A 17,803-nucleotide genomic window follows, 5' to 3' on the forward strand; every position below is an offset into this window, starting at 1 on the left:
CCTCTCAATGTTGATGTAAACCTAAAACTGCTCTAAAGAAAGAAACAAAAACAAGTCTTAAAACAAAAGTCCAGGAAACAACTTCTCCTTTAGAGCCTCCTGAAAGGGACACAGCCCACTGAGACCCGGGTTAGACTTCGGCCTGGCAGAACCGTGGGATAATACATGTGCTGTTTTAAGCCTCTTGGTGTGCGGTAATCTCTTAGGGCAGAGATAGAAAACTAATACAAAGACAGACCAATGAAGCTCATTGAGCGGCAGAGATTTCCCACTATACCACCAGTTAGCAACTGTAGAAGAACAAAGTTTACTAGAACTCTGGGAATTGCAAAATAAAAAGTTGAACGTATATTCCAAGAAGTCTAGTTTCAATGGGGAAAGAAAAGTTAATGCAAAGAAAGCCCCCAAACTGAAAGCTGCTCGTTACCTTCAACATTCCGAGAGAGGAACCTTACTGCTCGTTATCTCCAGGGACGTGGTAACTGAGAACTGAAATAGCTGTGCAAACAGTCCTCGGAATTATTCAGCTCTGATCAAGAGGACACGTCCTAAGAGACAACCTTCCCCAATAAAACCAGAGCGGAGAGTTTTTAGAATGCTAAGAGCGGCAGGTTACCTCAGCGGCAGCCAGGAAATGTAGAATATAAAAAAGGGTAAGGGAGGCAGCCTCTGCACTGTCAGAGAGGATAACTTGAACCACTATGGCATCTGTGAAGATTTCAGGCTACCAACAACCAAGGTAGCACGTAATTAACATTGACTTAAATGCCACCAAAGCTTTTTATGGTATCTGCTACTTTCAAGACAGCAGATGTCTTCATGTCTATCTGTGCAATGACATTAAAAATCTCACGAGAAAGAAGAGTTCAGGGAAGATGTGAAAGTTCCAGCGATGGGACCTTACAATTAGTCCAGCAAGTAAAAGCAGCCAGCCAGAGCACGGGGGAGCTTATAATGAGAGAGAGGAGAGCAAGGAGGCTACTCCTGGGTGAGTGGATACTGGGGCGCTGTTTCCGGCATGGACAGTGACTGGTCATGTGACAAGGCACAATTCACTGCAGTTCTCTGAGGTTAGATAACAGCTCATCTCAGAGCTGCAGTTATGGGTAAGCTCGCCAGGGGCAGGCCAGCTCCCACCTCTAAAAGCCTCAGGAGTCAAGAAGACTTTTTAAGAAAGTATTAGGGAAACTCCTACAGGGAGGGGTCTAGAGGAAAGAACATATCACACCGACACTTCAAAATCTGCATGTTGAGACCTGGTCCTGAGACCCTGAGGCAGGTACAGCCAGTGGATACTCTAAGACAGTGGTCAGCAAACTGCGGCTCGCGAGCCACATGCGGCTCTTTGGCCCCTTGAGTGTGGCTCTTCCACAAAATACCGACTTCTGCACATGGGCCACGAAGTTTCAATGGCACTGTACATGTGCACCTGCACGTGGTATTTTGTGGAAGAGCCACACTCAAGGAGCCAAAGAGCCACATGTGGCTCATGAGCCACAGTTTGCCGACCACTGCCCTAGGAGTATTCCCAGCTGGGTGTGTAGGAAGGGCAGAGAACATTGTAGGGATCATTGGTCAGTACAACTTTTTACATCACCTCCACCACAATTCTTACAGCTTGGAGTCCACATGTTTTAAAAAATAAGATATAGATATTATATCCAAAGTATTATCTTACTTGAGAATTATCATAGAGGAAATCTAGTGAATATTTCCTGTACACATTTTTGTACACATTTCTACTACATCAAAAATAAAGAGCTGTACACAAATAAAGGTCCTGTGAAGTATCTTGATACTAAAAGTTTGTGAAACATGCCTCTAGTTAAGAATCCATCAGTTGGCACTTGGGTAACCTGCATTTATTAAGGGTCTGTCCCATGCTAGGCATTGCATAAGGATACAAGCATGTCAAATGTGTGGCCCGCCGGCGGCGAGTTTGACATGTTTGCAAAGACAATCTCTCATTTCGCCAACTGTTATGTGTTACCTGACACTTTCTCTAAGCCCAGAAAGCAGCCAGGGAGGATTTCTGGAAGAATATGCACTAGAAGGAAGAAACCCAAAGAACACTGGCAAATGGAACCCTATGTTTGTGTTCATGGTGTGTGGTAATCTCTTAAGGATAATATCCAAATTGACCCTAAATATATGCAGGTGACACTCCATAATAATTCATGTTGGCAGCTTCAGTGCGGTGCCTTCATTGAAATGCTGCTCTAAGAACTCAGCCCTAACGCAGGGCAAGGAAGAGCACATGCTACCTGGACAGTGACATCCTCTGTCTACCCGAGAGTCACAAGTGACCCGTATAATCCCCAGGTGCTTTGATGCTGGGCTTAGTCATGTACCTCCAGGTTGCTCAAGGTCTGAGCATTTCACCACAGTCAAAATTCAGTGCTAAAAGGGCTTTTTCTACAGGGCAGTTTTCAACCATCATTATTGCACATATAAGCTTTTACTAGTACATGTTGCTATACTTAAAAACTGGGAACTCTGTTAGTATCAAATAACACTTTTTAAGTAATATGTTTTGGCACATTCAGTCAAAATATAAGGCTGCCACTTAAAAGGATTGTGTAGGTTTATTTATACTCATTGATATGAAAAGATATCAAAGACATTATCAAATAAAGCTTATAAAACACTGTGTTTAATAAAAATAAATATTTACACAATCATTTTTTTTTAACTGATTGGTTTTTAGAGTGAGGGAAAGGGGAAGGGGAAGGGAGGGAGGCAGGGAGGAAGAGGGGAGGGAGAGACAAACATCGATTTTGTTGTTCCACTTATTGATGCCTTCATTGGTTGATTCTTGTATGTGCCCTGTCTGGGGATCCTACCTGCAGCCTTGGTGTACCGGGACAATGCTCTAACCAGCTGAGCTATCTGGCCAGGGCACATAATAACATTTTAAAAATCTAAACTATGCAATAACATAATTGTAGTAAAAAGACTAGAATAATATTTATCCAGAGGCTAATTATGATGTATCTTTGGGTAGTGGGGTTAAGAAGGATTTGATTTCTTGTTCTTATTTTTATTTTAATTTACTTTGCTTTTCTAAAATTCTAAGACAGCGGTTCTCAACCTGTGGGTCTCGCAACCCCTTTGGGGGGTCGAGTGACCCTTTCACAGGGGTGGCCTAAGAACATCGGAAAACGCATACATAATTACATATTGTTTTTGTGATTAATCACTATGCTTTAAATATGTTCAATTTGTAACAATGAAATTGGGGGTTACCACAACATGAGGAACTGTATTCAAGGGTCTCGGTGTTAGGAAGGTTGAGAACCAATGTCCTAAGATCACTATATATTGCTTAAAAATTTAAAAACTCTAACATTCCCTATTGCTGAAGATATTTGTATTCACAAACATCTTCCTGCTCCATTGTCAGAACAAAAATGACATCTCACAATAAATGGTTTTTAATTCTTCTGTTTTGCTTCCCTGACATTACCATGTTTTTTTCTGAATATAAATCTGCCTTCCTTTAGCATGCTTACCAGCAGAAACAATTTGTATGTGCAAAAGGCCCATAACCCTATACTACTCCATGTCATCTGTACTTACACTATCTCCCTGAACCATACCATCAACAACACTAAATCAACATCAGAAGCTCGAGTCTCCAGCCTGTGTGTTCTAGCTCTGAAAAGTGACTTAACATTTCCAATCTTTCTTGTAAACTGTGGGCAACAAACACAGGGTGAAAGGAAAATTAAATTGGGCAAGTGATGTGTCAGTGCTTTCAAAATTATGAAACACTACAAAAGTCTGCTGCTTGTTGTCTCATCATCCTTAGCATCTCCCCTAAAATATTTTCAGGTATTCCCGTCAGATATCTAATGATGAGTTTATCAGGAAACGCTTTTCAAAGAACATTTCTGTGAAATGTGAATGAAAAGACAGGAACATGTAACAATCCTAAAAGTACATGAGTTTCTTACTGCATTCAAAACAGAACTGACAGAGCACGGCCGCAGGGTCAAGGGGAAAAGAGCCAGGACCGGTGTAGGCGTATTAAACAGACCTGAGTTCAAGACCCGTCTTTGCTCCGTCTGAGCTGTATGGCACTGGACAAATGACTGCCATGACTTCACACCGTGGTCTCCTCAGCTATGAGATGTTAGTAGCAGTGCTGATGCTGTGGAGGTTTTGGATGATTAAACAACAGAAGCGCACACAGTGCTCGTCACAGTGCCTGGTACCGAGCAGGAACGTCAGCTTTGTGAGGGTCTCACTGACAATAAGGACAATGAGGACTTCAATCCTCCGAGAAATGGAAACTGACCAAGACAGATCATTCAAAAAATTCAGTGAAATGCCAAATATTTTTCATATTATTATTAAAGAACTGGATTTCTAGTAATGTGTTGCCTACAGAATAACACATTCCACTCCCGGAAAACAAACATGGTCTTCTCAGAAATAACATAAGCCTGGGAAGGCCTGACACTGCCGCCCCTGGATTCAACCTAACCATTACTCTTCTCAAAATCTGGATGGTGAAAAAAACACTGGTTACTATGGGAACAAGTAACCCAAAGGTAGTATTCTGGGAAAAGGGCTCTCACCTTCCTTTAACTACCCATAGCTCTTCTTTTCATCTGTCTTCTTATTGCATTTACCACTTTCTACCTTCTGCTGGAGTCATTTGTGCAGCCTCTGATCTCTCCGCCTACACGGTAAGCTCTTTGAGCACAAAAACCCTGTCTTATTCATCTTTGGATTTTCAACAAAGCCTTGCACAAAAAAAAGCCATAAATATGTAGTTTGCTGGGGAAAAAAACCAGCATGTACTTGAAAGCATTGCCACGACTGGACACTACTGCCTATACTACTTAACCTTTTGGGGGAAAAGTAATCAAGCCTTCAAAACACTTGATTAGTAAGGATATGCCATTAACCTTATTTCGCAGGCTAGAGAAAAAATTAAGAATTATGACCCCTCCTGAATGACAGTGACATGGAATTGGAAGTCAGGCATACCGATGTTAAAACAATAATCAATATTGTTTTTATCAAATTCAACTTCCTTTATGAAATTATAATTTATTAAGTCAAATAAGTCAAATTAGGTGATCCTGTCATGTTGAGGATTAATGTAAAAATAGGTATTGTATTCTAAAGATCATTTTTCCCTTCAAGCAGGAAAGCTGTTTTGTTGGCCTGGGTCTTTCACTGGCCCATCAAGGTCTAATGACAGTGCTACCTAACAAAAAGATAAGTTCATTATGAGCAAATTGATGAGCCAGTGAAACACCTCAAGCCGACAAAACATGTATGCATGACAACAACTGGCATGGTTGCCTTCAGCAAAATGTAACTGCAGTCCACATGGCTGAGCTGTCCAAGTATGAACGGCATCCACCACAAAGGAATTAACAATTTAACTAAATTCATCATGTTTCCAAATCACTGAGCCTGATTCTAAAAAACACCTTTCATGTCAAATACATATCTATTCTGTTTTATGAAAAAAATATACTAATGGCAAAATATTGGTACAATGTTTAGCTCAAACCAGAAATTGTACTGCCCTCTACTGACAGTATATAAATTCTGAGGTGGCCCACTTGGTAATTTCCTACTGAGGTATGTTAAACAGGATTTCCTTACCTTGTACCTAACTTTATGATACTCAGTCTTTTTTAAAAAAATAATATTGATGGCATTACCATATGCACAATGGACAAAAGAACATTTGCAGGCAAGTACATAAAAGAAAAATCTAAGTTTGAGCTATCTCTATCCAGCATTTAACTTTGAGACCTAAGGTCTAATTCAGCTGTGGGCAAACTATGGCTCGCGGGCCGGATCCGGCCCATTTGAAATGAATAAAACTAAAAAAAAAAAAAGACCATACCCTTTTATGTAATGATGTTTACTTTGAATTTATATTAGTTCACACAAACACTCCATCCATGCTTTTGTTCCGGCCCTCCGGTCCAGTTTAAGAACCCATTGTGGCCCTTGAGTCAAAAAGTTTGCCCACCCCTGGTAATCCTTTCTCTCCAACCTCAGATATAACAGGTCAGTTTTAAAAGCAAGTTAAAGCAGTATAATATTTTTTTCAAGGAAAGAATTAGCTTTTGCCTCCTCAGTCTTTTGCCTATGATCACCAGAAATGAATGGAAAAATGAAGAAATAAATATGCTACTTTTAGCTACTATCTATCAGTCATTTCTTGTAGAATCTGACATTTTGAAAAGTAAAATATTTCCCAGTGTCCTACTTACAGAATGAAGGTGAGGTTTACCTGGCAACCTGGGAGACTGAGGTGGGGGTGGGGGCACATTCCTAGCAGGTAGGTGTGTAAAATGCTATGTCAAAAGAGTCAGAATGACCTTTCCAAGAGGTGGAGAGGGCAGCCACCCTTACAGCGTTAGTTAAGAACTGATGAAAGGCTGGCTTGATCTCAAGTCTCTATCCACTAGCCTGTGGAGCATCACACATATAAATGTCACGCCCTCATGACCTCAGGGGATAAGAAAGGCAAGTGCACTGTTTCCCAATACCAGAGAGCCACGCATTCCCTAGAGCAGTGATTTGCAAAGACAGAGGGAGGGTAAATGTGTTGTGTGTGTGTTCATTTATATATATATATATAGGTATACACATATCTCAGAATCTTGATGTGGAGATGAAAAGGAATGAGAAGGGTACAACAGGGGGCATGGAGTTTCTAATCAACACTGGGCCAGAACAACCTCTCAGCTTCGTCTCACGCAGACAGGCGAAGGAAACAGCTTTTCTGGGCCCAGAGGTGTACAAGCGATCCAGAGTAAATGTCACATGGGGAATGGAGCATGAAGAAATTGTATGGCACAGGCCAACACTGGGCGGCATGTTTCAGATACTCAATGAGCATGTAACTTTGCAGGTTCTAAGAGAAGGAACTCGGACGTATGAGTGGGTACTGGTGGTGAGAGAAGAGGGCAGGATACTGCCACCCTGCACACAAGAAATTACTGAGAACAATTCTATAACCCACATTTCTATATGATTTAAATAGTGATTGTAAAACTGGGGCCTGTGGGTGTGCTCACAGAAACCTTTATGTATGTATGTATGTATGTATGTATGTATATTGTTGACAGTATTACAGATGTCCCCATTTCTTCCCCTCTTTGCCCCCATCCACCTAGCCCCTGCCCTACCCCAGGCCTTTACCACACTATTGTCTGTGCCCATTGGTTATGCATATGTGCTTCTGAATTGTTTGGTTAATCCCTTCCCGTCTTCCCCTCCGAGGTCTGTTGGTCTGTTCCATGCATCCATACCTCTGGACCTATTTCGTTCATTGGTTTATTTTGTTCCTTAGATTCCACATATAAGTGAGATCATGTGATATTGTCTTTCTCTGACTGGCTTATTTCACTTAGCATAATAACTCCAGGTCCATCCATGCTGTTGCAAAGGGTAAGAGCTCCTTCTTTTTTTATAGCCACATGGTATTCCATTGTCTCTGTAAACGTTTTAAATGTTGCGTTTCTGTTTCAACTACAATCAGTCACACACACATTTATGTCGAGACCTCAGGATAATGTCCCTAAATTCACAATCACTACACTCAAGTGATCCCTGGTGCAGCATGTTCATCATACCACACTGCCGTGGGAAGGGTACAACAGGGGGCATGGAGTTTCTAATCAACTCTCACTTACACAGTTACCTCCCCATTTCTCAAACCTTCCTCCCTCTCAAATAATGGCCTTATTTACTAAAAATAGAAACAACAGAAGAGGACTTCCACATGTCACTACCCAAATCCACCCAGCTCCTTGCACCTCCACCTGCCTCCCCTGTGGTGGCTGCACCGTCCAACAGGGACCTTTCCATGCTCCTCAGTCTGACGTCTACGGCATACCTAGGAGTCATCCTTCCCACCCACATGAGGACATCAGTCTTACCATAGCTCCTCTCTCGTTCCACTTTTCCTTCTCGATTGGATCATTCCCATTAACCTATAAACAACGCCTTTTCAAAAAACAAACAAACAAAACCCCCCTTCACCCTATATTCTCATTGAGCTACCACCCATTTCATTAGTCCCCTGGATATAGCAATTTTCTAGCTAGAGTTAGATGTACTAATAAGTTCTCTATACTTATTGCCTCATGTTCTCTCTGCTACTCTGTCTTGAACCCAGTTCAATCAGGCCTTTGTCCCTATCGCTCCAATGAAACAACTCTTGCCAAGGTCAAGGATGTGCTACATTTTGCCAGATACAATGGTGAATGATCAGTTCCCATTGTACTTGATCTATTAATAGATGCAGCTTTCACTCCTCTTTTTTTTTGAGAGGCTCCCCGCTTACAGAACCACTGTGCTCTCCTTTGCTTCATCAGCCTCTCCTTGCCAATCAATTGATTGCTCCTCATCCATGCACCACCTGAGAGTAGACCAGATCACTGTCTTCTTTACCCTCATCACTCCTTTAGGTGAGCGCATATGATTTTCATAGCTTTAAATGAAATACCGCATGTACCACCAGTTCAAAATGTATACCTCTAGCCTAGATATGTATTTCCTTTGAAATATAGACTCATGCAACCTATATCATCACACAGATATCCACTAGACAGCCCAAATTTACCATATCTGAACCTGAACTCTTGATTCTACCCCAACCTGCAACCCCAACTCAGGAAACAGCAACTCCATACACCCATATTTTCAAGCCCTAACCTTGAGTAATCTCTGAGTTCTCACTCCTCTAACCAGAGTTCAGTAATTCATACCACCTCCATTATTTCCCACCCTGATCCGGGTCACATCACCGCTCCCTGCTCCACCCTGAAGGGTCTCTCCATAAAGCAACCACAGTGCTCATTTTAAAATTTAACTCACATATCACTTTCCTGCTCACAAACCTCCAGTGGTTCCCACCCACTAACAGAGAAATCCAAAGTCTTCACCACAGGCTTCACAGTGCTGCATAATTCAGCCCCTGCCAGCTCTCTGATCTCACCCCTACCACTCTGTCCCTCTGGGGCCCTGCCTGGTTTATAACTGTACTAACATGCTCCCCACTCAGAACCTTTGCAATCACTGTTTGCTCTGTATAGAACTCTTTCCTCCAAACAACCTTACTGCTTGAATCCCCAGTTCCATCAGTGGTCTGCTCAAATGTCACTGTATTCAGAGCACCCTTCTGTGGAAGGCAGAATTTTAGGATGGCCTCCAAGAGGCCCTGCACCCAGGTGAACATGTCCTGCATAACCCTCTCCCCTGAGTGGGAGTGGGATCTTTAGATATGATGGGCTGCCATTCCACCATTAAGTTATGTTATGTGGAAAAGATGAAGGGATCTTGCAGATGTAATTAAAAGTTCCAAATTGGCTGATTCTGATTTACTCAAAAGGGAGATTATCCTAGATAGAACGGGCTTCAACCTTTAACAGGGGGACTAAGCCCTTAGAGAAGGGAGAGGGTCTCTTGCTGCCCTTGAAAAAAAGACAGGTCACCTTGTGAACTACCTGTGGAATGAGGTGGTCTGAAGGAGTGAGTACTTCAGTCCACACCTGCAAGGAACTCAATTCTGACAACACCCAGAGGAGCTTGGAAGACCTTGAGCTCCAAGCAAGCCTGAATTACAGCCTTGTGAGAAACAGCGGAGAAACCGTCTCAGCTGTGCCCAGACTTCTGACTAAAGAAACTGAGAGATAGTAAATGGGTATTGTTTAAAGCCACTAAGTTTGTGGTAACTGGTTACGCAGCAATAGAAAACGCCAATGCCTTCCTCAATATAGAATAGCACTCCCTATGCTTTCTATCCTCAGAGAATTTATATATTATAACATAGAATATAAATATTTGAATTGTTTTTCTCCCCACCTTCAAAATGTAAGCTTTTGGAGGGCAAGAATTTTGTTACCCCGCCCCCTGCCTCATTGTATCACAGCACCTAGAATAGCACCGGGTACATAGTAGGTGCTCAATAAACATTTATAGAAAGAATAAATGTACGTGCTGTTTACACTGTCAGCACAGAGTGATCACAAAAACTTAATAGCATTTAACTTTTCACTTTCAAGGGCTATTTCTCAAGTTAAAGTACAAGGACTGCCCTTTGAGGGGTCTAACAGTATATTCTGAGAGAGTCATAAGTTCTCAAATACAAAAAAAACCAACAACATTAATTTAAAGAAAGACCTTGTAAAACTATAGGGGGGGGGGGGAGATGTATACAAACAACTGTATACAAATGTTCGCTGAAAATAAGTTATAATAAAAATCATTCCCATATTGTGTTTCTAGGTAGTCAGATTCAGGAAATACCATAGTTATAGTATGTCTTAATTTCAGCAACACTTCCAATGGATGCTTTTATGAAGTCCTTCTGAATAGTTAACATTCACTAAAAGGCCGGGGAGTCAATAGGATTTGGTTCTGGTTGAGCAGCTATATCATAAAATACTAGGCAATTATTGAAAGTCCCTTAACACAGTGAGCAGTTTCTAACAGATGCCAGAGGCTCGCTCCTATTTGCATTACTGAGCTAATCAATGTTTTGGATAAAGATGTCAAAGACTGGATATCATCACTTCCAAAATGATAAACCAAACACTGTAACTAATATGACACATTGACAATCAAGAATGAAATGTATGGTGGGCTAGCAATGAATCAAAACCAACAGATTCATTATTATAGTGGTAATATTAAGACAGAGAATGTTAAAACACATGTTGCAGTTCAGAATTAGGCTTGATAGACCTTCAAATGAAAAAATCAAAATCAGGTTTAGTCTGAGTTTTAGGTCATGCTAATTTGCCAAGGTGCATGGATATTTCAAAAAGCAATGGAAACTTGGCCTGTTTAGGAAAAAATATAGCTTGTGATTTGCAAAAAAATCACATGATCTTACTACTGAATTCAGCCTGCTTAGACCACATCATGAGGCCTGTATGTAAATACAGGTGCCACATTTAAAGGGACAATGTTAAACTGGAAAACAATTCCATGAAAAGAATTATGAGATCAAACAGGCTTTAGAGTAAATAAATTCCTTTCCTACAAGACTTTTCTTAGAACCTTTAATGTTAATGTTCCTTGTGATTTCAAAAAGAGGTGTGTTTGTGTGTATATATAATAGGTAGATTCCATACACACTGTTTCATTACTTATTTCTTCATAGAGCATCCTGTAGGAGTAGTGAAATAAGCCACAAACTCAGGAAAACCACCCCTAGACCAGTGATGGCGAACCTATGACACGCGTGTCAGAGGTGACATGCGAACTCGTTTTTTTGGTTGATTTTTCTTTGTTAAATGGCATTTAAATATATAAAATAAATGTCAAAAATATAAGTCTTCGTTTTACTATGGTTGCAAATATCAAAAAATTTCTATATGTGACACGGCACCAGAGTTAAGTTAGGGTTTTTCAAAATGCTGACACGCCGAGCTCAAAAGGTTCGCCATCACTGCCCTAGACCTATGAGGGAAAAGGAACAAAAGCAGGTGTGGACTAAATGTCAATAAAGTTGAACATCCAGGATTATGAGGGGACAGAGAACTAACTATGTTATGAGAAGCAGGACTGAAGTTCCATGCACTGTTTTGCCCGAGAAAAGAGAAGAACAAGCCTTGCAAATATACAAATGGCTCAGAAACATGAGGGGATGCATTAGGCCCGTATTGTTCTAGTGCCTAGTGCAGAATAATCGTTGAAGGGAAGGGTTGAAACATGCATTTTAACACACTCTTCAGGAGGCTTTTATCCAGAGAGACTGACAGCTGCTCTGAGGGCCAGAATTTGAGCCCGTAAGAGCCCCGAACAGGAGGGTCAGCTGAATCTTCAGGAGGAAGATGAACTATCACAATGAAGGCTTTTCATGATCATGGGGGTGATCCTGGGAAAACAGTGAGCAGAAGGATGTGCAGAGGCTGGCTAAATACCCAGCAGGGACACTAAAGAAACGATTCCTGCATGAACCAAGCAGGAGACTGGATGACTGGATTCTAAAGGTCACTTCCAACACCACACACTCAGTGGACTAGACCGTGACCTTCACAGTCTCCTCACCCCTGCATCTCAATGACAAACACTGAGCCCAGCTCGGCATAGGTTTCTCATGAATACAGGTGGACTGAATGAATACATGAACAAGTGAAAAATAAATGACAAGAGTACCTGGCTCCAAAGTCAAATACGAAGGGAATGAGCTATTTCATTATTCAGGGCTCGCAAAATACACTAATTGTAACTCCTAAGCAAGGCTACTTTCAAATATAAGGAAAACGGTCTTGGTGGTAATTTCACTTCTTGATTTCTTGGGAAATCAACTCTGAGTTAAATTACACCAAGGGTTGTTGTGAGAGTCCCCTGGTAAGGATGAGGAAATGCGCTGCAGGTTGTGAACGGCATCAGAAGGAAGGGATGATTATGGCAACGATAATCTGCCCTGACAAACCACGATAACGCAGAGGGCTGGAAACAAACCTTGAAAATGAACCTGCGTTTTACAGCCACAGCTCTGAAAATGGCCCATTAGCCATGTGCTTTATGTGTTTGATTGTCAAAGGAGAATGCGTACAACTTATGTTAAGACACCTTATAAAATGTGCCCGTATTCTGATTGAGCTGGTAAATTCAGCTCTTTACAATTAAGTTTAAGCACATTTCTTTTGTCCCAAGACACCAAATTCTTAACAAAGAACATGGACCTTAAAATTTAAAAATCCTTGACATAGAAGGAGCTGTCATTCACACTAGATACAAGGACTCTATTGCCGGGCACCATATTTGTATCCATTTCAAAATAGATCTGTCATTTCTCCACAGTGGCTGATCAAACCCGCCGCTGAAGAATGTTCTGAACAGGCCACGTGTAGTACAAGCATGGTTTATTTCTGACAGAGACCGGCTGCTGAAGTGTGAAAGAAACTCATTAAAAGTCCCTTACTGTGATCTCGCATTGTAAAAAAGAAAAAGAAAAACCCGAGAATGAAAAGGCAAGGGAAAGAAAACTTAATGAAGGGTGCATTGCGCCTGCAGACACACTTAGATGGTGCTTTGCTTTCTTGCTGTTTCTTAGTAAGCAACCAGAAGAGAGCAATTAGTCCTGGGAACACAGCATACACTGGCTGCTCCGGGAAATCCAGGAAGTTAGCAGTCTTACTTTATGCTAACGCTATGAAAAGTTAATGAAGGAGACCGGAATATTGTACTACAGGAAAAGCACTGCAAAGTGAACAACAATATTACTTACCTTAATCTTAAAACCAGGTTCACGGCGCAAGAACCTTCTCTGAAGTCCTCATTAGCGTTGGGCAGGCCCTTTAAAAACACAACCGCACACAGGGTCATCAGCTCAGGAAACAAACAAATGAAATCATGACATTCCTTGATTCATACATCCCTTTCTTTCTGGAAATTTCAAAATTACCTCTTTACACATGTTGGTCTTATTTAGCCACCTATCACCTCTGTGCGGAGGTCGAATTGTGACCACTGGTATTTCATCGTAGCATGAGCCCTATAAACAGTTGGTATAAATTACAGTAAGTCCAAAGAAGGTGGTTCAGCCATCTAATGGGGCACCTGGCAACCAGAGCCATGGGCTGCTCCCCACTGGGCCATGGGGGTGCACGGAGGTTTGTTTGGGCATCTGAAACTTCAGGATGCAGAGGAAGGTGGAACCAGTAGACGAGGCCGCTGTTTAACTTTTATGCCTTTCTCACCTCGAGCCTACTTCCTTGAATACAGATCACCAGTCATGACGCCTCCACTACACAGCCTACCCCTCCTCCTGTCAATCCCTGCACGTGAGTAGACCTTCCTGTTAGAGTAGAAAAATAAGGGACTGCAAGTCAAGCCTTGGCTCTGTCACTGACCAGCTATGTAACTGTGGGCAAGTCATTCTCTGAACCTATTTTCCCATTTACAAAATGGGGATAGACACTTGCCTCAAAAGGTTTCTGGGAGAACAAAGGAGGGGATATGAAAACAAGGCATAACCTGCAGCACGTTACACATCTCTAGTTATCCTAATGCCTTTTCCTGTTTGCTCTCTTTGCCTTCTGAATTATTATTATGCCTGGCTTGCCTTTCATCGTTCAACCAATCCCTCCAGTGTATCTCCAGGTGTTTTACTGAGTGGCCTGATAGTGTGAAGACCTACACTGAACCCTGCCTGCCTCTGCGCTAACCAGTAGTGCAACCTTCATGAGCCACTTAACTACTGCAGATCTTTGCTTCCTTGGCTATAAAATAAGGGCAAGGACTAGATATCTCACCTCAGATATGCAATGGTTGCTTCCTGCAACCATGAAATCTCACTGTCTCCTCAGTATGCAACCAATTCATAAAACACAGATCAGGTAGGCTAGAAACGAATTCCAATGGAATATGCAGACTTGGGGGGGGGAAACTTGTGACTGCTAAAGTTATTGAGGCTTGATAGTATAACCAGTTTGAGCGCAGAGGGCTTGCCCATTAATTATTCAGCAAAACCAGATAGGTACCTGCACTCTGGCTCGCTGTCCACTGACAGGTCATCACCCTTTACTAGCACCCAACCCAGCTCTTGGCACACATCTTGTGTCATGTAACATTTAACACAAATGCATCTCATAGGCCCTGAACTATTATTTTTTTATAAGGCAAGTTGTAGAGATAAATTGGCCCATAAAATTCAATGATAAAAGAATTAGGAAAAGAGGTTACAGAAATCCAACCAGGAACAAAGAAGAAAAGTATCAATTAACTACAGTGTTTTATGGCTGGAATCTAACAGAATGGTGAGTCATTTTCTTTCCTTTTCTTATTTCACACAGTACCAGCAATTTCAGAGGCAGTCTAGCATTCAATTCTTGCTCTTGAACCCATCATTTAAAGGTTGGAGGCCCTGAAAGTCATGGTCAATAGTGACAGTATTCTTTTCTCCATGCCTATTAAACAAAAAGAGTTTACAGGCCCCTGATTTGGAAGCGCTACCCTGAAATTATCCATCTTTCTCAAGTGCTAGTTTTTCTTAAAAATCTATTCACAGAGCATCTTAGACATAAATGACTGGTGGAGAAACATACCTGGGAGTCCTGCACAGAAAGGGACTGTATCTGTTCGGGTATGCCGCTGGCGTTCACCGCAATCTGTTAAGAGAGCCACCGTTACAGCAAGTAAGGAAACCAAAATGAGACATTAGGGCCAGTGTGGTTGCACGAAGCCCCAATTATCAGAGACAAACCTTTTAAATAACCTAGGTAATTTTAAAGCAGTATTTCCCAATGTGAGGTCCTTTTGCTCTCTGCATTGGAATTACCTGGGACACATATCAAAGATTTCTGCACTGCACCCAGACTAATTCAGAATTTCATGGGGACAGGAAAGAACTGTATCTTTAAGAAGTGCCCCGACTCACCCAAATGCTTTTTTAAAGAACCACAGTGCTGAAGTGAAAGGCATGGACTATTTTAAACTCAGTAACAGAAAAATGCTCAGGACCATTTTTTCTTACCCTATAATTTCATTTAAAGTTAAGGGCCTCCTAATGAAAGGATGTTAAGACTAGTAAAACCTACCCCTTTCATGATTACTTTGAACAATTTATTCACTGGGTTTCAAAAACATAAAGGGATAGCTAGGTTTTTAAAACATGTTAGGAAACAGGAATGCCAAAGTTGGAAACCCGGCCCTATTGTGATACCCAAAATATTTTAGCATCAAGCCCTACTTTTGTGAACTCTGCCCTGAACAAAAATTGAAAGACCAAAATAAACTCCAAGAGGAACAGCAATGAAAAAGAACGAAAAGGGAGTTTCCATTTCTAAACTTACTATCAATTCTAAAATAATCAGAAGTCAGCAGAAATTCTTTGTACCAAGAGTTTTCTAAAGGTTAAGGGCATAAAATTCTTGCTCTGCTCTCTATGCTTTCTCAAAAATAAGTATGTGAGTAATAAAGTAACAGGGCCAGGGGGTGGATGCCTGCAATTTGCTTTGAAATGCATGGCTAAATGAAGATAGACTGATGGGTGAATAGATACATGTGCATGTGATTAAGCAAATATAGTCGTGGTCAGATCCAGGGTGATAGGTATGTGCATGTTCACTGTAACACACTTCCCATGTTCCTATATTTTTGACACTAAATTCATACTAAATTGTTGGGGGCGGGGGATGACTACATTAGAACAAATTACCTGTGTCCCTTAACCAGCCAGAGGGATTGCACCTGCACCAAATGATTTCTTGTAAAGAACCTTTCAGGCCGTAGCCGGTTTGGCTCAGTGGATAGAGCGTCGGCTGAGGACTCAAGGGTCCCAGGTTCGATTCCGGTCAAGGGCATGTACCTTGGTTGCAGGCACATCCCCAGTAGGGGGTGTGCAGGAGGCAGCTGATCGATGTTTCTAACTCTCTATCCCTCTTCCTTCGTCTCTCTAAAAAAATCAGTGAAATATATATATATATTTTAAAAAAAGAATCTTTCAGGCCGAGCCCATAGTCTTAATTAAGGTTTGGGGTACAACCAAAAGGCTCATCAGTGCTTCCAGAATCCCCTGCCTTTAGTTAGAGAACCACTGGAATCTGAAAACCTTCGTGGCATTTACTAGAGGTGACAACTTCTCTTTCCCCTGAGGAGCCCTCTTATTCCTGGAGGCTGGAGCCACATGCACTCTGTAGCCTCACTCCCTGTGCAGATGTAACCGCACATGTAACCGCAGGGGCCGGCCTGAGGCTCTCCCTGGTTCACGAGCAATGCTGGTGACCGCTCTGACCCTCTGAACATGTGCAGAGCTGCCCAGGAGTGGTGGAGACGGGGGTTCCCCATACAAACGTCCTCCTTGGCAACCACCTACAGGCCCCCAAACTTCACCGTTATAAACCCCATTCTGTCTGTTTGGGGCATGCCTTCTGGGCACACGTTCTTACAGAAAAGCTAACACACTAAGCAGCTGCCATTCATCAACAATATAAAATGAATCTGTCTATTGGAATTCTTTTGCTGTTAAACAATTTGCTTATAAGAAGCACATTTGAGAGAATGGTGTTTTGATAGGGCGGAGGGAGAATAACAGGTTAATATTGGACACCGCCCTGGAAACAGGCCTCCGGACTGGCTGAAAGAGGAAAAGGTCCTGGAATGGAGAGAAGAAAGTGACAAGAGAGCTCTGCCTACTGTTTTTGGTTTCTATTTTAAAATGACCGTGGCCGAATGCAATCTGTGTATCTGGAGTGGATCCTGGAGCAGAGAAAGGACAAGGACGTAGTGGGCAATGAGTGAACTATGAGTGGTCTGCGGGTAGTTGATGGTTACGCAACACTGCTGGCTTCTCAGTTGTGACAAGCATACCAGGGCCACGTGAGAAATTAATGCAGGGGAGGAACCTGGGTGAGGAGTGTATGGAAACTCTGGACTACATAGACCTTTGCGAATTTCCCACAAATCTAAAATTATTCTAGCCCTAGCCAGTTTGGCTCAGTGGATATAATAGAATTGTTCCAAAAGAAAATGATTTTCAGAAATACAGACGTTTTTTGGTCACAAATCTAAGTTTTCTCACAACTAGCTGGAAGCCAGTTACCTGAAATAAGAAGGCCTTAAAAAAAAAGTGGTATTATAAAAGCATCTACCTCAGTGGTTCTCAACCTTCTGGCCCTTTAAATACAGTTTCTCATGTTGTGACCCAACCATAAAATTATTTTCGTTGCTACTTCATTACTGTGATGTTGCTACTGTTATGAATCCTAATGTAAATATCTGATATGCAGGATGGTCTTAGGCGACCCCTGTGAAAGGGTCATTTGACCGCCGAAGGGTTCACGACCGACAAGTTGAGAACCGC

General features: G+C 41.9%; 1 protein-coding gene across 1 annotated transcript in view; it reads right to left on the reverse strand.

The window, feature by feature from the left end:
* Positions 1-17,803, reverse strand: part of STK39 (serine/threonine kinase 39) — a 207,842-nt gene that overhangs the window by 88,125 nt on the left and 101,914 nt on the right. Inside the window, exons 12-13 of the mRNA XM_006766522.2 lie at positions 15,048-15,110; positions 13,229-13,296 (exon numbers count right to left, since the gene is read on the reverse strand). Of these exons, the coding sequence (XP_006766585.1) occupies positions 13,229-13,296; positions 15,048-15,110 (131 nt within the window). The remainder of the gene's footprint in view (positions 1-13,228; positions 13,297-15,047; positions 15,111-17,803) is intronic.

Source organism: Myotis davidii, unplaced genomic scaffold, assembly GCF_000327345.1.
Source record: "Myotis davidii unplaced genomic scaffold, ASM32734v1 scaffold59, whole genome shotgun sequence".
Taxonomy (NCBI): Eukaryota; Metazoa; Chordata; class Mammalia; order Chiroptera; family Vespertilionidae; genus Myotis; species Myotis davidii.